General features: G+C 49.3%; 1 protein-coding gene across 2 annotated transcripts in view; it reads left to right on the top strand.

The window, feature by feature from the left end:
- The window catches only part of ipo8 (importin 8), a gene marked incomplete at its 3' end in the record, with an annotated part of 89998 nt that extends 68834 nt beyond the window's left edge, over nucleotides 1-21164 (top strand). For both annotated transcript variants that reach the window (XM_079262939.1, XM_079262940.1), the window contains exons 21-24: nucleotides 4966-5186; nucleotides 5435-5640; nucleotides 10127-10348; nucleotides 21031-21164. In XM_079262939.1, coding sequence (XP_079119065.1) covers nucleotides 4966-5186; nucleotides 5435-5640; nucleotides 10127-10348; nucleotides 21031-21164 — 783 coding nt within the window. The remainder of the gene's footprint in view (nucleotides 1-4965; nucleotides 5187-5434; nucleotides 5641-10126; nucleotides 10349-21030) is intronic.
- Nucleotides 21165-24393: the final 3229 nt, after the last annotated feature.

Here is a 24393-nt window from a genome sequence, read left to right on the forward strand (position 1 = left end):
TAACGGGCCACGTTTAACTGGGGACGGGTCCGTAATGGGACACGTTTAACTGGGGACGGGTCCGTAACGGGACACGTTTAACTGAGGACGGGTCTGTAATGGGACACGTTTAACTGGGGACGGGTCCGTAACGGGACACGTTTTAATGGGGACGGGTCCGTAATGGGACACGTTTAACTGGGGACGGGTCCGTAACGGGACACGTTTAACTGGGGACGGGTCCGTAACGGGACACGTTTAACTGGGGACGGGTCCGTAACGGGCCACGTTTAACTGGGGATGGGTCCGTAACGGGCCACGTTTAAATGGGGACGGGTTTGTAATGTCACACGTTTAACTGGAGACGGGTCTGAAATGGGACACGTTTAACTGGGGACGGGTCCGTAACGGGACACGTTTAACTGGGGACGGGTCCGTAACGGGACACGTTTAACTGGGGACGGGTCCGTAACGGGACACGTTTAACTGGGGACGGGTCCGTAACGGGACACGTTTAACTGGGGACAGGTCCGTAACGGGCCACGTTTAACTGGGGACGGGTCCGTAATGGGACACGTTTAACTGGGGACGGGTCTGTAATGGGACACGTTTAACTGGGGACGGGTCCGTAACGGGACACGTTTAACTGGGGACTGGTCCGTAACGGGCCACGTTTAAATGGGGACGGGTTTGTAATGTCACACGTTTAACTTGAGACGGGTCTGTAATGGGACACGTTTAACTGGGGACGGGTCCGTAACGGGACACGTTTAACTGGGGACGGGTCCGTAACGGGACACGTTTAACTGGGGACGGGTCCGTAACGGGACACGTTTAACTGGGGACGGGTCTGTAATGTGATGCGTTTAACTGGGGACGGGTCCGTAACGGGACACGTTTAACTGGAGACGGGTCTGTAATGTGACGCGTTTAACTGGAGACGGGTTTGTAACAGGACACGTTTAACTGGAGACGGATCTGTAATGTGATGCGTTTAACTGGAGACTGGTCTGTAATGTGATGCGTTTAACTGGAGACGGGTCTGTAATGTGATGCGTTTAACTGGAGACGGGTCTGTAATGTGACGCGTTTAACTGGAGACGGGTTTGTAACAGGACACGTTTAACTGGAGACGGGTTTGTAATGTGACGCGTTTAACTGGAGACGGGTCTGTAATGTGACGCGTTTAACTGGAGACGGGTTTGTAACAGGACACGTTTAACTGCAGACGGGTCTGTAATGTGATGCGTTTAACTGGAGACGGGTTTGTAATGTGACACGTTTAACTGGAGACGGGTCTGTAATGTGACACGTTTAACTGGAGACGGGTCTGTAATGTGACACGTTTAACTGGAGACGGGTCTGTAATGTGACACGTTTAACTGGAGACGGGTTTGTAATGTGACACGTTTAACTGGAGACGGGTCTGTAATGTGACACGTTTAACTGGGGACGGGTCTGTAATGTGACACGTTTAACTGGAGACGGGTCTGTAATGTGACACGTTTAACTGGAGACGGGTTTGTAATGTGACACGTTTAACTGGAGACGGGTTTGTAATGTGACACGTTTAACTGGAGACGGGTCTGTAATGTGACGCGTTTAACTGGAGACGGGTCTGTAATGTGACACGTTTAACTGGAGACGGGTCTGTAATGTGACACGTTTAACTGGAGACGGGTTTGTAATGTGACACGTTTAACTGGAGACGGGTTTGTAATGTGACACGTTTAACTGGAGACGGGTTTGTAATGTGACACGTTTAACTGGAGACGGGTCTGTAATGTGACACGTTTAACTGGAGACGGGTTTGTAATGTGACACGTTTAACTGGAGACGGGATTGTAATGTGACGCGTTTAACTGGAGACGGGTCTGTAATGTGACACGTTTAACTGGAGACGGGTCTGTAATGTGACGCGTTTAACTGGAGACGGGTTTGTAATGTGACGCGTTTAACTGGAGACGGGTCTGTAATGTGACACGTTTAACTGGAGACGGGTCTGTAATGTGACGCGTTTAACTGGAGACGGGTCTGTAATGTGACACGTTTAACTGGAGACGGGTTTGTAATGTGACACGTTTAACTGGAGACGGGTCCGTAATGTGACGCGTTTAACTGGAGACGGGTCTGTAATGTGACACGTTTAACTGGAGACGGGTTTGTAATGTGACGCGTTTAACTGGAGACGGTCTGTAATGTGACGCGTTTAACTGGAGACGGGTCTGTAATGTGACGCGTTTAACTGGAGACGGGTCTGTAATGTGACACGTTTAACTGGAGACGGGTTTGTAATGTGACGCGTTTAACTGGAGACGGGTTTGTAATGTGACACGTTTAACTGGAGACGGGTCTGTAATGTGACACGTTTAACTGGAGACGGGTTTTTAATGTGACGCGTTTAACTGGAGACGGGTCTGTAATGTGACGCGTTTAACTGGGGACGGATCAGTAATGTGACGCGTTTAACTGGAGACTGGTCTGTAATGTGACACGTTTAACTGGAGACGGGTTTGTAATGTGACACGTTTAACTGGAGACGGGTCTGTAATGTGACACGTTTAACTGGAGACGGGTTTTTAATGTGACGCGTTTAACTGGAGACGGGTCTGTAATGTGACGCGTTTAACTGGGGACGGATCAGTAATGTGACGCGTTTAACTGGAGACGGGTCTGTAATGTGACGCGTTTAACTGGGGACGGATCAGTAATGTGACGCGTTTAACTGGAGACGGGTCTGTAATGTGACGCGTTTAACTGGGGACGGATCAGTAATGTGACACGTTTAACTGGAGACGGGTCTGTAATGTGACGCGTTTAACTGGGGACGGATCAGTAATGTGACGCGTTTAACTGGAGACGGGTCTGTAATGTGACACGTTTAACTGGAGACGGGTCTGTAATGTGACACGTTTAACTGGAGACGGGTCTGTAATGTGACACGTTTAACTGGAGACGGGTTTGTAACAGGACACGTTTAACTGGGGACGGGTCCGTAACGGGACACGTTTAAATGGGGACGGGTCTGTAATGGGACACGTTTAACTGGGGACGGGTCCGTAACGGGACACGTTTAACTGGGGACTGGTCCGTAACGGGCCACGTTTAAATGGGGACGGGTTTGTAATGTCACACGTTTAACTGGAGACGGGTCTGTAATGGGACACGTTTAACTGGGGACGGGTCCGTAACGGGACACGTTTAACTGGGGACGGGTCCGTAACGGGACACGTTTAACTGGGGACGGGTCCGTAACGGGACACGTTTAACTGGGGACGGGTCCGTAACGGGACACGTTTAACTGGGGACGGGTCCGTAACGGGACACGTTTAACTGGGGACGGGTCCGTAACGGGACACGTTTAACTGGGGACGGGTCCGTAACGGGACACGTTTAACTGGGGACGGGTCGGTAACGGGCCACGTTTAACTGGGGACGGGTCCGTAATGGGACACGTTTAACTGGGGACGGGTCCGTAACGGGACACGTTTAACTGAGGACGGGTCTGTAATGGGACACGTTTAACTGGGGACGGGTCCGTAACGGGACACGTTTTAATGGGGACGGGTCCGTAACGGGACACGTTTAACTGGGGACGGGTCCGTAACGGGACACGTTTAACTGGGGACGGGTCCGTAACGGGACACGTTTAACTGGGGACGGGTCCGTAACGGGCCACGTTTAACTGGGGATGGGTCCGTAATGGGACACGTTTAACTGGGGACGGGTCCGTAACGGGACACGTTTAACTGGGGACGGGTCTGTAATGGGACACTTTTAACTGGGGACGGGTCTGTAACGGGACACGTTTAACTGGGGACGGGTCCGTAATGGGACACGTTTAACTTGGGACGGGTCCGTAACGGGACACGTTTAACTGGGGACGGGTCCGTAACGGGACACGTTTAACTGGGGACGGGTCCGTAACGGGACACGTTTAACTGGGGACGGGTCCGTAACGGGACACATTTAAATGGGGACGGGTCCGTAATGGGACACGTTTAACTGGGGACGGGTCCGTAATGGGACACGTTTAACTGGGGACTGGTCTGTAACGGGACACGTTTAACTGGAGACGGGTCTGTAACGGGACACGTTTAACTGGGGACGGGTCCGTAACGGGACACGTTTAACTGGGGACGGGTCTGTAACGGGACACGTTTAACTGGGGACGGGTCTGTAACGGGACACGTTTAACTGGAGACGGGTCTGTAACGGGACACGTTTAACTGGGGACTGGTCTGTAACGGGACACGTTTAACTGGGGACTGGTCTGTAACGGGACACGTTTAACTGGAGACGGGTCTGTAACGGGACACGTTTAACTGGGGACGGGTCCGTAACGGGACACGTTTAACTGGGGACGGGTCCGTAACGGGACACGTTTAACTGGGGACTGGTCTGTAATGGGACACGTTTAACTGGGGACGGGTCCGTAACGGGACACGTTTAACTGGGGACGGGTCCGTAACGGGACACGTTTAACTGGGGACGGGTCTGTAATGGGACACGTTTAACTGGGGACTGGTCTGTAACGGGACTCGTTTAACTGGGGACGGGTCTGTAATGGGACACGTTTAACTGGGGACGGGTCTGTAATGGGACACGTTTAACTGGGGACTGGTCTGTAACGGGACTCGTTTAACTGGGGACGGGTCTGTAATGGGACACGTTTAACTGGGGACGGGTCTGTAATGGGACACGTTTAACTGGGGACGGGTCTGTAATGGGACACGTTTAACTGGGGACGGGTCTGTAATGGGACACGTTTAACTGGGGACGGGTCTGTAATGGGACACGTTTAACTGGGGACGGGTCTGTAATGGGACACGTTTAACTGGGGACTGTTCCGTAATGGGACACGTTTAACTGGGAAGAGGTTGGTAACATAACTAAAAACCTATAAAAAGGGCATTTCAGAAAGGCAGTCTCTCAGATGAAATGATGAACAGATGTACACAGTCTTATTGTGTGTTCTCCTTGCAGTGCATCCCTCTGTTTGTAGAGGCAGTTCTGGAGCGTTTGATGAGGGGCGTGAAGTCCAGTGAGCTGAGGACCATGTGTCTGCAGGTCGCCATCGCTGCTCTGTACTACAACCCAGCTCTGCTTATCCACACCATGGACAACATGCGTTTCCCTCACAACCCACAGCCCATCACAGACCACTTCATCAACCAGTGGATGAATGATACAGAGTTCTTCCTGGGGTGAGACTGGAACACTGGAAATGTGGTGATACAGGGATGATGTTGAGATCTACATCCTAAACTCTCCAGGCCTCAGTTAGTAAGTTACATGTAAGAGTTCATGACAATCCAGTTAGGAAATGACTGAACCAGAATGGCTTGTTGGAAAGGTTGCAGGTTTTGGTTGGCAAAGCTGCATCCAGATGTGTGTCTGTGTCGACTCTTTCACAGCTTTCTGATATTCATGTGTTCTTCATCTTCCTCCTCAGACTGCATGACCGTAAGATGTGCATCATTGGTCTGAGCGTGCTGATGGAGCTGCCATGCCGGCCTGCGGTGCTGGACAGGGTGTCTGCACAGATTGTCCCCTCCATCCTACTTCTCTTCCTGGGGCTTAAACACCTCTATGCCTCCCGTCTCATCAACAAACCGGACCTGCTGGCCCGCACAGGAGCTCAGGATGAAGACCAGAATGGTGAGACAAGATAAGAGTATAGTGATGGATGGATGGATAGATACAGACATCAGACGTGATGTGTCCATGGAGACATGATGTTTTCAGCCTCAGCTGTCAGTATCTGAGGCTAAAATGATGTAAAATGAACGTATGAACAGATAAAGCAGCATAAAGAGCAACCAGGAGAAGAAACACGTCTTCCTGCTACTATCTACCTGCTATCCTCACTGCAGCACCTCCACCTCAGCTGCGTCTTCTTGGCTTTATTCCAGCCATAGAGGATCATTATTCTCCTGCTTTTCTCATCACTTGTTGATCTTTGGCTGCTCCTGATTGGACGTTACCGTCAGTTTAAGCTCTCTGATTGGTGGAAAGTCTGACAGGAAGTGTCTTCATCATCATGTCCAGGTGGAAATAGAGGTCTCTTAGCACTAGAACGTCCGCAGTCTAGCCATTTGGCTTTCCTACCTGCAATGGCCAAGGACAGCCAAGTGGCTGGATTAGTTATAAGTTGCTTGTCCAAAGAGTAGCTCATTACATAGTTTGCACATGAACAGCGCGACCATTAGGCTTTTCCAATTTGCATGCAAAAATGGCAAGCCAAGTGGCTGAACAAGTTTTTCATGATTTCCCCTCACTTCTTTCACTTATGAGTAAGAGGTCGACACAGTTTTGTTTTTCATTTCTTGCTGAGATTTATTGCTAATGTACAAAATTCAAACAAGATTTCTTTACTTTCAGAGTTAGACTTCAACCCTCTTCATTGTCTGCACATACTTGACACTGCCACACCATTTCATTTCTGCATTTGCCACAGATATACTCATAGCAATCAATATCAATCCTGTCTCAACCACGCTGTGCATGCTGCTGAAGATGTAGATGGTCCTCCTCCGTTTGGGCACATAAACCATCAGTGTGGCACCGGAAGTTGAAAACACCTGATGAATAATATGAGATAAAATGTCATTATGGTTACGCTTTTACACACATGATGATACTTGAGCCTTTGATGCAAAATAAGAAAAAAATATCTTATCACTACAGAAAACCCAATGCATGCAACTGAGTGCTGAATTCATTGCAGTCCAAAGTCTTTTTGACTGATTCTGGAAGCTCCAGGTGAATCTTATTGATTGTGCCAAGGAGGGTGGTCTTTTGGCTGAGCAGTCATCGTGGAAGTAACATAGGTGTAAAGAAGTTTTTTTGTGGAAACGGTTCTTTCTTTGTCCATGAACGGTTCCATGAGCTTCATCACCACGTTTTCTAGTCTCTCCCCTGTGGGACGACTGAGGTCGTAGCAAAGATTTGGGTTGATATTGCACACATACTTGGATTTCAAGTCACATGCCACCCAGAACTGGATGGCAAATTTATCAGGTTTATATACTGCAAGTAACAGCATGGAGTTGTTGTTGAAAACAGTTGCTGTTGGCAACAAAACACCCCCAAACATGGGAGATTGCAGCAAACCTCAGTCCCAACTCATTCAATGCTCGTGGCTCTTGTAGGTGTTGCATAACCCATAATGAAGCAGTTTCAGACCATAATTTTGGAAATCAGTGGATTTCCCATTTTTGCCTGACTATGCATCTTCCTTGGATGGAATTTTGATCACCCTCCGCACAAGGAGGATGGCAATGGATGCCATTAGTTCGGGGTGGGCCATGAAGCAGCTGTGGCTGGGGTCCATGCTGAACAGTCCACTCCTGAATTTTCAGAAGCATGTCCAGAGCGAGGAAAGAGAGGAAACTTTGTAAACGAGTCAACACATACTTCTGACCAAAACAGTTGGCTCTCCCTCTGCAGCATAACATTCAATGGGGCTATGATGAGAATTATTCAACTTTTTGGGAAATTTCTGCCTCACCAAACAGTGAATGGGAAATTCTTCAACATTTGACATTTTGTCAGATCTTCTAGTTACTTCATATTTCAACTTTCTAATGTCCCTCAACTTTCAAAACATTCATCTAAACTTTAAATGTTTCAAATGGATTCTGGTTGTTTCTAATTTTCATACTTTTCCAGGATTATTCAGGTACATTTCAATCAGTTTCAGATTTAAAAAAAAAAAAAAATCATTCTAATGTCACCTTTCAAGCTTTCATAGATTCACACAATTGTTTTACAATTCAACATGCTTCAGCTGCATCTTCACAGCATTATTTCATAGAAACAACTTGAGTTACTCTTTCTAGTTACCGTATTTTTCGGATTATAAATTGCAGTTTTTTTTCATAGTTTGGCCGGGGGTGTGACTTATACTCTGGCGCGACTTATGTGTGAAATTATTACCACATTATTATATCATTATATCATTTCACATGTTATTTTCACACTAAACCACAAGAGGGAGCTCTAGGCCTGAGAAGGGGAGAACAAAAATGGCACCGAAAAGAAAATCATATTCTGCAGATTACAAGCTGCAAATAGTGAAATATGCAGCCGAAAATGGTAATCGAGCAGCAGAAAGAAAGTTTGGAGTTGTAAACTTGTAAGGGACTAGCAAAAAGCGGAGGTTACTCTTACTGAAATGAAGAAAATGAAAAGAGCTAATCGCAGGCTAAAAGCTAGGTGGCCGCAGTTAGAGGAACGAGTTCGCGCATGGGTGCTTGAACAGCGTGCTGCTGGGAGAGGTTTGTCAACAGTGCAGTTGCGTCTCCACGCCCAGGTTATTTGCCAAGGAGATGAATATAAATGACTTTGCGGGAGGACCTTCTTGGTGTTATCGCTTCATGCAACGCAATCGCCTCTCTATCAGAGCAAGGACAACAATGTCCCAAAAACTGCCAGCAGACTTCCAAGCCAAGGTCGACAGTTTCCGTGAGTTCATTGAAAAGCATGTAAATGAGCACAACGTGACACCGGATCATATTATTAACATGGACGAGGTCCCCCTCACATTTGACATTCCCATGGGCTGAAGTGTTGCAGAGAAAGGGCAAAAAGTGTGAATATAGTTACAACTGGTCGTGAGAAATCACACTTCACAGTGGTGCTGGCATGTTGTGGAGATGGATCAAAATTGCCACCAATGGTCATTTTCAAACGAAAAACCATGCCAAAAATCCAATCCAACCCAGTTGCAGTCGCCGTGAATGAGAAAGGGTGGATGGATCAAGAAATGCTGAACTTATGGCTTCCAAAGTGCTACACTAAGCGACCGGATGGCTTCTTTAGAGCAGGCAAAGCTCTGCTTGTGATGGATAGCATCAGAGCGCACATCACGCCACAGTTCAAAAATAAATTAAAAGTTTTCAACTCCATACCTGCCATTAACCAAAGGCTTAACCAAAATACTCCAGCCACTTGATATCTCCGTGAATAGGAGCTTTAAGGCAGTCTTGCGTAACCTGTGGGAGCAGTGGATGATGGATGGACAGCACAGCTTCACAGCAACCGGGAGAATGCGCCATGCAACTTTCCTGGAATGGATCGACAAAGCATGGGCTTCAGTGACAACTTAAACCATCCTGTCAGGATTCAGACACGTCGCTTACATCAGACGATGAGTCTGATGTAAGCGACGTGGAAGAGGAAGCGGCGCATCGTCTACCTCCCGAGTTGGGGGAGTTGTTTAAAAGTGACACCAAGGATGAAGATTTCATTGGATTTAGTGATTTGGAGTGAAACTGATAGTTTGGTAAACTTGTTAGCATGTTCTTTATGCTAGAGTTATGTGAATAACTCTTAATATGTTACGTCGTTACTGACATTACCAGGCATGTCAGTCATGTAACGTTAGTATACCGTTAGTATACCGTACACTTATTCAGCCTGTTGTTCTCTATTTTATTTTTATTTTAAATTGCCTTTCAAGATGACGTGTTTTTTGGTGTTGGATTATATCAAATAAATTTCCACCAAAAATGCAATTTATACTCCAGTGCGACTTATAATCTGAAAAATACGGTAGAACGATAATTCTAAAACATTTCATATGCCTCCTCTGTATTGATTTTGGATGGTTTTAATCTTTTCCTAAAACACAACTGCCACAATCAGCAAATGAAAATTGGTTGTTTAGGAAATCTTATCAGAAGAAATGTCCGAGTCTGAATCTGACTGAAGGGCTATCTCTTCATCGGAGTCGCAAGGGTTGACTTGATTCAGGATCGTATCCAAAGCCTGCTCAGTGCTGTCAAATTTAGGCATCTTGGTTTTTTAGTTGACTAAGAGTCTAACTTTGTCAGAGTTTTTTTCAAGCAGTAACTTTCCCTTTCTCTGATGTGAGCATAGATGTGACTGAATGACCACATTACAATGTCCCAGCTAGATGATCAGGCAGGTATTACTGCAATTACAAATGAAAGGTGGCTACTTGTAGCCTTTTGGCTGTGTTCTGGATGTTCTAGGGGGATTAAAAATTCTATGTTCTAGTGTTAGCAACATATTAGTGATGGTGATGAAGATGTGATAAATAATGGTGTTACCATGAAGTCTTGTTGCAATTTCCCCTCTTTATTCTGTAATGAAGGGTATTATTTGTCTCTGTGATCAGAGGAAATCCCCAGCGATGAAGACGAGGTGAATGAGAGCCAAAGCACAACTCATCATCAGTCCAGCATGACGGCAGGACAGTCCGGTGAGGATGAAGACAACGATGATGATGACTACTGGGATGAAGATTGTTTTGAGGGAACTCCCCTGGAAGAGTACAGCACACCTCTGGACTACGACAACGGGGAAGATGAGTATCAATTCTTCACCTCGGCTCTGCTCAGTGAGTGTCAGCTTGTAAACAACAACTTGATTTGTGACAGATGATTCAATCAATCAATCAAATCAAAGATTCTTTATTCAAGATGATGCAACAAACCAATGGTCTGTTTGGTCAAATGGTTTCTTTCAGATGAAACTCACCGCAACAGTAAATGTACAGATCCGCCCTGTTCCAGACTCGTCATGTCCAGATCTAGACTCGCCATGTGGTCTGATGAGTCCAGATCTAGACTCGCCACGTGGTCTGATGAGTCCAGATCTAGACTCGCCACGTGGTCTGATGAGTCCAGATCTAGACTCGCCATGTGGTCTGATGAGTCCAGATCTAGACTCGCCACGTGGTCTGATGAGTCCAGATCTAGACTCGCCACGTGGTCTGATGAGTCCAGATCTAGACTCGCCATGTGGTCTGATGAGTCCAGATCTAGACACGCCATGTGGTCTGATGAGTCCAGATCTAGACTCGCCATGTGGTCTGATGAGTCCAGATCTAGACTCGTCATGTGGTCTGATGAGTCCAGATCTAGACTCGCCATGTGGTCTGATGAGTCCAGATCTAGACTCGCCACGTGGTCTGATGAGTCCAGATCTAGACTCGCCACGTGGTCTGATGAGTCCAGATCTAGACTCGCCATGTGGTCTGATGAGTCCAGATCTAGACTCGCCATGTGGTCTGATGAGTCCAGATCTAGACTCGCCATGTGGTCTGATGAGTCCAGATCTAGACTCGCCATGTGGTCTGATGAGTCCAGATCTAGACTCGCCACGTGGTCTGATGAGTCCAGATCTAGACTCGCCACGTGGTCTGATGAGTCCAGATCTAGACTCGCCATGTGGTCTGATGAGTCCAGATCTAGACTCGCCATGTGGTCTGATGAGTCCAGATCTAGACTCGCCATGTGGTCTGATGAGTCCAGATCTAGACTCGCCATGTGGTCTGATGAGTCCAGATCTAGACTCGCCATGTGGTCTGATGAGTCCAGATCTAGACTCGCCATGTGGTCTGATGAGTCCAGATCTAGACTCGCCATGTGGTCTGATGAGTCCAGATCTAGACTCGCCATGTGGTCTGATGAGTCCAGATCTAGACTCGCCATGTGGTCTGATGAGTCCAGATCTAGACTCGCCATGTGGTCTGATGAGTCCAGATCTAGACTCGCCACGTGGTCTGATGAGTCCAGATCTAGACTCGCCACGTGGTCTGATGAGTCCAGATCTAGACTCGCCACGTGGTCTGATGAGTCCAGATCTAGACTCGCCATGTGGTCTGATGAGTCCAGATCTAGACTCGCCATGTGGTCTGATGAGTCCAGATCTAGACTCGCCACGTGGTCTGATGAGTCCAGATCTAGACTCGTCATGTGGTCTGATGAGTCCAGATCTAGACTCGCCATGTGGTCTGATGAGTCCAGATCTAGACTCGCCATGTGGTCTGATGAGTCCAGATCTAGACTCGCCATGTGGTCTGATGAGTCCAGATCTAGACTCGCCATGTGGTCTGATGAGTCCAGATCTAGACTCGCCACGTGGTCTGATGAGTCCAGATCTAGACTCGTCACGTGGTCTGATGAGTCCAGATCTAGACTCGCCATGTGGTCTGATGAGTCCAGATCTAGACTCGCCATGTGGTCTGATGAGTCCAGATCTAGACTCGCCACGTGGTCTGATGAGTCCAGATCTAGACTCGCCATGTGGTCTGATGAGTCCAGATCTAGACTCGCCATGTGGTCTGATGAGTCCAGATCTAGACTCGCCATGTGGTCTGATGAGTCCAGATCTAGACTCGCCATGTGGTCTGATGAGTCCAGATCTAGACTCGCCATGTGGTCTGATGAGTCCAGATCTAGACACGCCATGTGGTCTGATGAGTCCAGATCTAGACTCGCCATGTGGTCTGATGAGTCCAGATCTAGACTCGCCATGTGGTCTGATGAGTCCAGATCTAGACTCGCCATGTGGTCTGATGAGTCCAGATCTAGACTCGTCACGTGGTCTGATGAGTCCAGATCTAGACTCGCCACGTGGTCTGATGAGTCCAGATCTAGACACGCCATGTGGTCTGATGAGTCCAGATCTAGACTCGCCATGTGGTCTGATGAGTCCAGATCTAGACTCGCCATGTGGTCTGATGAGTCCAGATCTAGACTCGCCACGTGGTCTGATGAGTCCAGATCTAGACTCGCCACGTGGTCTGATGAGTCCAGATCTAGACTCGCCACGTGGTCTGATGAGTCCAGATCTAGACTCGCCACGTGGTCTGATGAGTCCAGATCTAGACTCGCCACGTGGTCTGATGAGTCCAGATCTAGACTCGCCACGTGGTCTGATGAGTCCAGATCTAGACTCGCCACGTGGTCTGATGAGTCCAGATCTAGACTCGTCACGTGGCCTGATGAGTCCAGATCTAGACTCGTCACGTGGTCTGATGAGTCCAGATCTAGACTCGCCATGTGGTCTGATGAGTCCAGATCTAGACTCGCCACGTGGTCTGATGAGTCCAGATCTAGACTCGCCACGTGGTCTGATGAGTCCAGATCTAGACTCGCCACGTGGTCTGATGAGTCCAGATCTAGACTCGCCACGTGGTCTGATGAGTCCAGATCTAGACTCGCCATGTGGTCTGATGAGTCCAGATCTAGACTCGCCACGTGGTCTGATGAGTCCAGATCTAGACTCGCCACGTGGTCTGATGAGTCCAGATCTAGACTCGCCACGTGGTCTGATGAGTCCAGATCTAGACTCGCCACGTGGTCTGATGAGTCCAGATCTAGACTCGCCACGTGGTCTGATGAGTCCAGATCTAGACTCGCCACGTGGTCTGATGAGTCCAGATCTAGACTCGCCACGTGGTCTGATGAGTCCAGATCTAGACTCGCCACGTGGTCTGATGAGTCCAGATCTAGACTCGCCACGTGGTCTGATGAGTCCAGATCTAGACTCGCCACGTGGTCTGATGAGTCCAGATCTAGACTCGCCATGTGGTCTGATGAGTCCAGATCTAGACTCGCCATGTGGTCTGATGAGTCCAGATCTAGACTCGCCACGTGGTCTGATGAGTCCAGATCTAGACTCGCCACGTGGTCTGATGAGTCCAGATCTAGACTCGCCACGTGGTCTGATGAGTCCAGATCTAGACTCGTCACGTGGTCTGATGAGTCCAGATCTAGACTCGTCACGTGGTCTGATGAGTCCAGATCTAGACTCGCCATGTGGTCTGATGAGTCCAGATCTAGACTCGCCATGTGGTCTGATGAGTCCAGATCTAGACTTGCCATGTGGTCTGATGAGTCCAGATCTAGACACGCCATGTGGTCTGATGAGTCCAGATCTAGACTCGCCATGTGGTCTGATGAGTCCAGATCTAGACTCGCCATGTGGTCTGATGAGTCCAGATCTAGACTCGCCACGTGGTCTGATGAGTCCAGATCTAGACTCGTCACGTGGTCTGATGAGTCCAGATCTAGACTCGCCACGTGGTCTGATGAGTCCAGATCTAGACTCGCCACGTGGTCTGATGAGTCCAGATCTAGACTCGCCATGTGGTCTGATGAGTCCAGATCTAGACTCGCCATGTGGTCTGATGAGTCCAGATCTAGACTCGTCATGTGGTCTGATGAGTCCAGATCTAGACTCGCCATGTGGTCTGATGAGTCCAGATCTAGACTCGCCATGTGGTCTGATGAGTCCAGATCTAGACTCGCCATGTGGTCTGATGAGTCCAGATCTAGACTCGCCATGTGGTCTGATGAGTCCAGATCTAGACTCGCCACGTGGTCTGATGAGTCCAGATCTAGACTCGCCACGTGGTCTGATGAGTCCAGATCTAGACTCGCCACGTGGTCTGATGAGTCCAGATCTAGACTCGCCACGTGGTCTGATGAGTCCAGATCTAGACTCGCCACGTGGTCTGATGAGTCCAGATCTAGACTCGCCACGTGGTCTGATGAGTCCAGATCTAGACTCGCCACGTGGTCTGATGAGTCCAGATCTAGACTCGCCATGTGGTCTGATGAGTCCAGATCTAGACTCGCCACGTGGTCTGATGAGTCCAGATCTAGACTCGCCACGTGGTCTGATGAGTCCAGATCTAGACTCGCCACGTGGTCTGATGAGTCCAGATCTAGACTCGCCACGTGGTCTGATGAGTCCAGATCTAGACTCGCCACGTGGTCTGATGAGTCCAGATCTAGACTCGCCACGTGGTCTGATGAGTCCAGATCTAGACTCGCCACGTGGCCTGATGAGTCCAGATCTAGACTCGCCACGTGGCCTGATGAGTCCAGATCTAGACTCGCCACGTGGTCTGATGAGTCCAGATCTAGACTCGCCACGTGGTCTGATGAGTCCAGATCTAGACTCGTCACGTGGTCTGATGAGTCCAGATCTAGACTCGCCACGTGGTCTGATGAGTCCAGATCTAGACTCGCCACGTGGTCTGATGAGTCCAGATCTAGACTCGCCACGTGGTCTGATGAGTCCAGATCTAGACTCGCCACGTGGTCTGATGAGTCCAGATCTAGACTCGCCACGTGGTCTGATGAGTCCAGATCTAGACTCGCCACGTGGTCTGATGAGTCCAGATCTAGACTCGCCACGTGGTCTGATGAGTCCAGATCTAGACTCGCCACGTGGTCTGATGAGTCCAGATCTAGACTCGTCACGTGGTCTGATGAGTCCAGATCTAGACTTGCCATGTGGTCTGATGAGTCCAGATCTAGACACGCCATGTGGTCTGATGAGTCCAGATCTAGACTCGCCATGTGGTCTGATGAGTCCAGATCTAGACTCGCCATGTGGTCTGATGAGTCCAGATCTAGACTCGCCACGTGGTCTGATGAGTCCAGATCTAGACTCGTCACGTGGTCTGATGAGTCCAGATCTAGACTCGCCACGTGGTCTGATGAGTCCAGATCTAGACTCGCCACGTGGTCTGATGAGTCCAGATCTAGACTCGCCATGTGGTCTGATGAGTCCAGATCTAGACTCGCCATGTGGTCTGATGAGTCCAGATCTAGACTCGTCATGTGGTCTGATGAGTCCAGATCTAGACTCGCCATGTGGTCTGATGAGTCCAGATCTAGACTCGCCATGTGGTCTGATGAGTCCAGATCTAGACTCGCCATGTGGTCTGATGAGTCCAGATCTAGACTCGCCATGTGGTCTGATGAGTCCAGATCTAGACTCGCCACGTGGTCTGATGAGTCCAGATCTAGACTCGCCACGTGGTCTGATGAGTCCAGATCTAGACTCGCCACGTGGTCTGATGAGTCCAGATCTAGACTCGCCACGTGGTCTGATGAGTCCAGATCTAGACTCGCCACGTGGTCTGATGAGTCCAGATCTAGACTCGCCACGTGGTCTGATGAGTCCAGATCTAGACTCGCCACGTGGTCTGATGAGTCCAGATCTAGACTCGCCATGTGGTCTGATGAGTCCAGATCTAGACTCGCCATGTGGTCTGATGAGTCCAGATCTAGACTCGCCACGTGGTCTGATGAGTCCAGATCTAGACTCGCCACGTGGTCTGATGAGTCCAGATCTAGACTCGCCACGTGGTCTGATGAGTCCAGATCTAGACTCGCCACGTGGTCTGATGAGTCCAGATCTAGACTCGCCACGTGGTCTGATGAGTCCAGATCTAGACTCGCCACGTGGCCTGATGAGTCCAGATCTAGACTCGCCACGTGGCCTGATGAGTCCAGATCTAGACTCGCCACGTGGTCTGATGAGTCCAGATCTAGACTCGCCACGTGGTCTGATGAGTCCAGATCTAGACTCGTCACGTGGTCTGATGAGTCCAGATCTAGACTCGCCACGTGGTCTGATGAGTCCAGATCTAGACTCGCCACGTGGTCTGATGAGTCCAGATCTAGACTCGCCACGTGGTCTGATGAGTCCAGATCTAGACTCGCCACGTGGTCTGATGAGTCCAGATCTAGACTCGCCATGTGGTCTGATGAGTCCAGATCTAGACTCGCCACGTGGTCTGATGAGTCCAGATCTAGACTCGCCACGTGGTCTGATGAGTCCAGATCTAGACTCGCCACGTGGTCTGATGAGTCCAGATCTAGACTCGTCACGTGGTCTGATGAGTCCAGATCTAGACTCGTCACGTGGTCTGATGAGTCCAGATCTAGACTCGTCACGTGGTCTGATGAGTCCAGATCTAGACTCGCCATGTGGTCTGATGAGTCCAGATCTAGACTCGCCACGTGGTCTGATGAGTCCAGATCTAGACTCGCCATGTGGTCTGATGAGTCCAGATCTAGACTCGCCACGTGGTCTGATGAGTCCAGATCTAGACTCGCCATGTGGTCTGATGAGTCCAGATCTAGACTCGCCACGTGGTCTGATGAGTCCAGATCTAGACTCGCCACGTGGTCTGATGAGTCCAGATCTAGACTCGCCATGTGGTCTGATGAGTCCAGATCTAGACTCGTCACGTGGTCTGATGAGTCCAGATCTAGACTCGTCACGTGGTCTGATGAGTCCAGATCTAGACTCGCCATGTGGTCTGATGAGTCCAGATCTAGACTCGCCACGTGGTCTGATGAGTCCAGATCTAGACTCGCCACGTGGTCTGATGAGTCCAGATCTAGACTCGCCACGTGGTCTGATGAGTCCAGATCTAGACTCGCCATGTGGTCTGATGAGTCCAGATCTAGACTCGCCATGTGGTCTGATGAGTCCAGATCTAGACTCGCCACGTGGTCTGATGAGTCCAGATCTAGACTCGCCATGTGGTCTGATGAGTCCAGATCTAGACTCGCCATGTGGTCTGATGAGTCCAGATCTAGACTCGCCACGTGGTCTGATGAGTCCAGATCTAGACTCGTCACGTGGTCTGATGAGTCCAGATCTAGACTCGTCACGTGGTCTGATGAGTCCAGATCTAGACTCGCCATGTGGTCTGATGAGTCCAGATCTAGACTCGCCATGTGGTCTGATGAGTCCAGATCTAGACTCGCCATGTGGTCTGATGAGTCCAGATCTAGACTCGCCATGTGGTCTGATGAGTCCAGATCTAGACTCGCCATGTGGTCTGATGAATCCAGATCTAGACTCGCCATGTGGTCTGATGAGTCCAGATCTAGACTCGCCACGTGGTCTGATGAGTCCAGATCTAGACTCGTCACGTGGTCTGATGAGTCCAGATCTAGACTCGCCATGTGGTCTGATGAGTCCAGATCTAGACTCGCCATGTGGTCTGATGAGTCCAGATCTAGACTCGCCACGTGGTCTGATGAGTCCAGATCTAGACTCGCCACGTGGTCTGATGAGTCCAGATCTAGACTCGCCATGTGGTCTGATGAGTCCAGATCTAGACTCGCCATGTGGTCTGATGAGTCCAGATCTAGACTCGCCATGTGGTCTGATGAGTCCAGATCTAGACTTGCCATGTGGTCTGATGAGTCCAGATCTAGACACGCCATGTGGTCTGATGAGTCCAGATCTAGACTCGCCATGTGGTCTGATGAGTCCAGATCTAGACTCGCCATGTGGTCTGATGAGTCCAGATCTAGACTCGCCATGTGGTCTGATGAGTCCAGATCTAGACTCGTCACGTGGTCTGATGAGTCCAGATCTAGACTCGCCACGTGGTCTGATGAGTCCAGATCTAGACTCGCCATGTGGTCTGATGAGTCCAGATCTAGACTCGCCATGTGGTCTGATGAGTCCAGATCTAGACTCGCCATGTGGTCTGATGAGTCCAGATCTAGACTCGTCATGTGGTCTGATGAGTCCAGATCTAGACTCGCCATGTGGTCTGATGAGTCCAGATCTAGACTCGCCATGTGGTCTGATGAGTCCAGATCTAGACTCGCCATGTGGTCTGATGAGTCCAAATCTAGACTCGCCATGTGGTCTGATGAGTCCAGATCTAGACTCGCCATGTGGTCTGATGAGTCCAGATCTAGACTCGCCACGTGGTCTGATGAGTCCAGATCTAGACTCGCCACGTGGTCTGATGAGTCCAGATCTAGACTCGCCACGTGGTCTGATGAGTCCAGATCTAGACTCGCCACGTGGTCTGATGAGTCCAGATCTAGACTCGCCACGTGGTCTGATGAGTCCAGATCTAGACTCGCCACGTGGTCTGATGAGTCCAGATCTAGACTCGCCACGTGGTCTGATGAGTCCAGATCTAGACTCGCCACGTGGTCTGATGAGTCCAGATCTAGACTCGCCATGTGGTCTGATGAGTCCAGATCTAGACTCGCCACGTGGTCTGATGAGTCCAGATCTAGACTCGCCACGTGGTCTGATGAGTCCAGATCTAGACTCGCCATGTGGTCTGATGAGTCCAGATCTAGACTCGCCATGTGGTCTGATGAGTCCAGATCTAGACTCGCCACGTGGTCTGATGAGTCCAGATCTAGACTCGTCACGTGGTCTGATGAGTCCAGATCTAGACTCGCCACGTGGTCTGATGAGTCCAGATCTAGACTCGCCACGTGGTCTGATGAGTCCAGATCTAGACTCGCCACGTGGTCTGATGAGTCCAGATCTAGACTCGCCACGTGGTCTGATGAGTCCAGATCTAGACTCGCCACGTGGTCTGATGAGTCCAGATCTAGACTCGCCATGTGGTCTGATGAGTCCAGATCTAGACTCGCCACGTGGTCTGATGAGTCCAGATCTAGACTCGCCACGTGGTCTGATGAGTCCAGATCTAGACTCGCCACGTGGTCTGATGAGTCCAGATCTAGACTCGCCACGTGGTCTGATGAGTCCAGATCTAGACTCGCCACGTGGTCTGATGAGTCCAGATCTAGACTCGCCACGTGGTCTGATGAGTCCAGATCTAGACTCGCCACGTGGTCTGATGAGTCCAGATCTAGACTCGCCACGTGGTCTGATGAGTCCAGATCTAGACTCGCCACGTGGTCTGATGAGTCCAGATCTAGACTCGCCACGTGGTCTGATGAGTCCAGATCTAGACTCGCCACGTGGTCTGATGAGTCCAGATCTAGACTCGCCACGTGGTCTGATGAGTCCAGATCTAGACTCGCCATGTGGTCTGATGAGTCCAGATCTAGACTCGCCACGTGGTCTGATGAGTCCAGATCTAGACTCGCCACGTGGTCTGATGAGTCCAGATCTAGACTCGCCACGTGGTCTGATGAGTCCAGATCTAGACTCGCCACGTGGTCTGATGAGTCCAGATCTAGACTCGCCACGTGGTCTGATGAGTCCAGATCTAGACTCGACACGTGGTCTGATGAGTCCAGATCTAGACTCGACACGTGGTCTGATGAGTCCAGATCTAGACTCGACACGTGGTCTGATGAGTCCAGATCTAGACTCGCCACGTGGTCTGATGAGTCCAGATCTAGACTCGCCACGTGGTCTGATGAGTCCAGATCTAGACTCGCCACGTGGTCTGATGAGTCCAGATCTAGACTCGCCACGTGGTCTGATGAGTCCAGATCTAGACTCGCCACGTGGCCTGATGAGTCCAGATCTAGACTCGCCACGTGGCCTGATGAGTCCAGATCTAGACTCGCCACGTGGTCTGATGAGTCCAGATCTAGACTCGCCACGTGGTCTGATGAGTCCAGATCTAGACTCGTCACGTGGTCTGATGAGTCCAGATCTAGACTCGCCACGTGGTCTGATGAGTCCAGATCTAGACTCGCCACGTGGTCTGATGAGTCCAGATCTAGACTCGCCACGTGGTCTGATGAGTCCAGATCTAGACTCGCCATGTGGTCTGATGAGTCCAGATCTAGACTCGCCATGTGGTCTGATGAGTCCAGATCTAGACTCGCCACGTGGTCTGATGAGTCCAGATCTAGACTCGCCACGTGGTCTGATGAGTCCAGATCTAGACTCGCCACGTGGTCTGATGAGTCCAGATCTAGACTCGTCACGTGGTCTGATGAGTCCAGATCTAGACTCGCCATGTGGTCTGATGAGTCCAGATCTAGACTCGCCATGTGGTCTGATGAGTCCAGATCTAGACTCGCCATGTGGTCTGATGAGTCCAGATCTAGACTTGCCATGTGGTCTGATGAGTCCAGATCTAGACACGCCATGTGGTCTGATGAGTCCAGATCTAGACTCGCCATGTGGTCTGATGAGTCCAGATCTAGACTCGCCACGTGGTCTGATGAGTCCAGATCTAGACTCGCCACGTGGTCTGATGAGTCCAGATCTAGACTCGTCATGTGGTCTGATGAGTCCAGATCTAGACTCGCCATGTGGTCTGATGAGACCAGATCTAGACTGGAACAGATGATGAGAGAGAAAATAACGATGGTGTAGACGAGGTGTCCTTCCAGATGTGATGTAGGACATTCCAGGATACAATCTGAACTATAGGTCCAGTAAACACTTATTTCAGACCAGTCTGACCAGTGAATTCATACTGGACTCCAGTAGCAGATGATCCTGTTACATCAGCAAGGGTCCAGTAACATAGTTGGTTCGCAACACATCCATCAGTTAAAAGCCAGTTTTAGGAGAAAATAGTAGGATTTTAATGTGTTTGTAGGATCCAGGTGTCCCTCCTCCTCCATATGTGAGTTGCCGTAGGAACCGGAGGACAGTGCATAGTCTGCGTACGTTTCTGCTCAACAACAACATTAAACTTGGATGAGCGTATTCCAGGATGACTTTGGGTTTAAACTGTGACGGTTTCCCTGGAAAAGCAGCGTGACGTGTTTGTGTGTGTGACAGGGATACAGAGTTCTGATGCTGCTTGGTACCAGAGTCTGACCAATCCACTCAGCGACGACCAGAAGAAACAGCTGCAGGAGGTCTACAGCATCTCCCAGCAGAGGCGAAGCACCGCAGCCAAGGGCCAATGGTAAGCTGGGAGGAGGTCACATGGATAGGGGACAGAGGTAGCAACCTGTGAAGGTTGTTCTGATCTTGATAAAAGTTTACATCAGGAATCACAACTCTGGTGTCCTGCAAGCTTACAATATGTCCATCAGGTTTACGATGTGTCCTTCAGGTTTACGATGTGTCCATCAGGTTTACGATGTGTCCATCAGGTTTACGATGTGTCCATCAGGTTTACGATGTGTCCTTCAGGTTTACGATGTGTCCATCAGGTTTACGATGTGTCCATCCAGTTTACGATGTGTCCTTCAGGTTTACGATGTGTCCATCAGGTTTACGATGTGTCCATCCAGTTTACGATGTGTCCATCCAGTTTACGATGTGTCCATCAGGTTTACGATGTGTCCATCCAGTTTACGATGTGTCCATCCAGTTTACGATGTGTCCATCCAGTTTACGATGTGTCCTTCAGGTTTACGATGTGTCCATCAGGTTTACGATGTGTCCATCCAGTTTACGATGTGTCCATCCAGTTTACGATGTGTCCATCAGGTTTACGATGTGTCCATCAGGTTTACGATGTGTCCATCCAGTTTACGATGTGTCCATCAGGTTTACGATGTGTCCTTCAGGTTTACGATGTGTCCATCAGGTTTACGATGTGTCCTGCAGGTTTACGATGTGTCCATCAGGTTTACGATGTGTCCATCAGGTTTACGATGTGTCCATCCAGTTTACGATGTGTCCTGCAGGTTTACGATGTGTCCATCAGGCTTACGATGTGTCCTTCAGGTTTATGATGTGTCCTGCAGGTTTACGATGTGTCCTTCAGGTTTACGATGTGTCCATCAGGTTTACGATGTGTCCATCCAATTTACAATGTGTCCATCAGGTTTACGATGTGTCCTGCAGGTTTACGATGTGTCCATCCAGTTTACGATGTGTCCTTCAGGTTTACGATGTGTCCTTCAGGTTTACGATGTGTCCTGCAGGTTTACGATGTGTCCATCCAGTTTACGATGTGTCCTTCAGGTTTACGATGTGTCCATCAGGTTTACGATGTGTCCATCCAGTTTACGATGTGTCCATCAGGTTTACGATGTGTCCATCAGGTTTACGATGTGTCCATCAGGTTTACGATGTGTCCATCCAGTTTACGATGTGTCCATCAGGTTTACGATGTGTTCATCAGGTTTACGATGTGTCCATCCAGTTTACGATGTGTCCATCCAGTTTACGATGTGTCCTTCAGGTTTGCGATGTGTCCTTCAGGTTTACGATGTGTCCATCAGGTTTACGATGTGTCCATCCAGTTTACGATGTGTCCTTCAGGTTTACGATGTGTCCTTCAGGTTTACGATGTGTCCATCAGGTTTACGATGTGTCCATCAGGTTTACGATGTGTTCATCAGGTTTACGATGTGTCCATCCAGTTTACGATGTGTCCATCCAGTTTACGATGTGTCCTTCAGGTTTGCGATGTGTCCTTCAGGTTTGCGATGTGTCCATCAGGTTTACGATGTGTCCATCCAGTTTACGATGTGTCCATCAGGTTTACGATGTGTCCTGCAGGTTTACAATGTGTCCATCCAGTTTACGATGTGTCCTTCAGGTTTGCGATGTGTCCTTCAGGTTTGCGATGTGTCCATCAGGTTTACGATGTGTCCATCAGGTTTACGATGTGTCCATCCAGTTTACGATGTGTCCTGCAGGTTTACGATGTGTCCTTCAGGTTTACGATGTGTCCTGCAGGTTTACAATGTGTCCATCCAGTTTACGATGTGTCCTTCAGGTTTATGATGTGTCCTTCAGGTTTACGATGTGTCCGTCCAGTTTACGATGTGTCCTTCAGGTTTACAATGTGTCCATCCAGTTTACGATGTGTCCATCAGGTTTACGATGTGTCCTGCAGGTTTACGATGTGTCCTTCAGGTTTACGATGTGTCCTTCAGGTTTACGATGTGTCCATCAGGTTTACGATGTGTCCTTCAGGTTTACGATGTGTCCTGCAGGTTTACGATGTGTCCATCCAGTTTACGATGTGTCCATCAGGTTTACGATGTGTCCTTCAGGTTTACGATGTGTCCTGCAGGTTTACGATGTGTCCATCCAGTTTATGATGTGTCCTGCAGGTTTACGATGTGTCCTTCAGGTTTACAATGTGTCCATCCAGTTTACGATGTGTCCATCAGGTTTACGATGTGTCCTGCAGGTTTACGATGTGTCCTTCAGGTTTACGATGTGTCCATCAGGTTTACGATGTGTCCATCAGGTTTACGATGTGTCCTTCAGGTTTATGATGTGTCCTTCAGGTTTATGATGTGTCCTTCAGGTTTACGATGTGTCCATCAGGTTTACGATGTGTCCATCAGGTTTACGATGTGTCCTGCAGGTTTACGATGTGTCCTGCAGGTTTACGATGTGTCCATCCAGTTTACGATGTGTCCATCAGGTTTACGATGTGTCCTTCAGGTTTACGATGTGTCCTGCAGGTTTACGATGTGTCCATCCAGTTTATGATGTGTCCTGCAGGTTTACGATGTGTCCATCCAGTTTACGATGTGTTCATCAGGTTTACGATGTGTCCTTCAGGTTTACGATGTGTCCATTAGGTTTACGATGTGTCCTTCAGGTTTACGATGTGTCCATCAGGTTTACGATGTGTCCTTCAGGTTTACGATGTGTCCTGCAGGTTTACGATGTGTCCTGCAGGTTTACGATGTGTCCATCCAGTTTACGATGTGTCCTGCAGGTTTACGATGTGTCCATCCAGTTTACGATGTGTCCTTCAGGTTTACGATGTGTCCTTCAGATGGACTCTTCTTGTGGTTTCAGAGGAACCTGATGGACTGGACAATCTGAGAGGAGCGATCTGAACCTGAACTGGATCTTAGCCCAGATCAGAACACAAAAGGTTGAAAGGATCTCTTCAAATCCAGGTACCAGCATACCATCAGGACGAGCTGCACTGGTTGAAACTGGAATGGATGTTAGGCCATCGAGGACCTGCTGGACTCGACCCACTCCATGTTGTAATTTTCATTTTCCCAGAACCAGACCGCAGGGCCGTGCACATGTGTATGTGTTTGTATGCGAGACCTTAGGGATGCGCACGTGTGTGTGTGTGTTTGTGTGTGAGCACTTGTCTTTGTACCTATGTTGTCCAACACTCATCATCTCAGCCAGCTCGGGCCCACTGGGCCACTTGGGGCGAGCAGGGTTCTGTGTGTCCCTGAAACGGAACTGGGCAGACCC

The sequence above is a fragment of the Telmatherina bonti genome (genome assembly GCF_933228915.1).
Source record: "Telmatherina bonti genome assembly, chromosome: 23".
NCBI lineage: Eukaryota > Metazoa > Chordata > Actinopteri > Atheriniformes > Telmatherinidae > Telmatherina > Telmatherina bonti.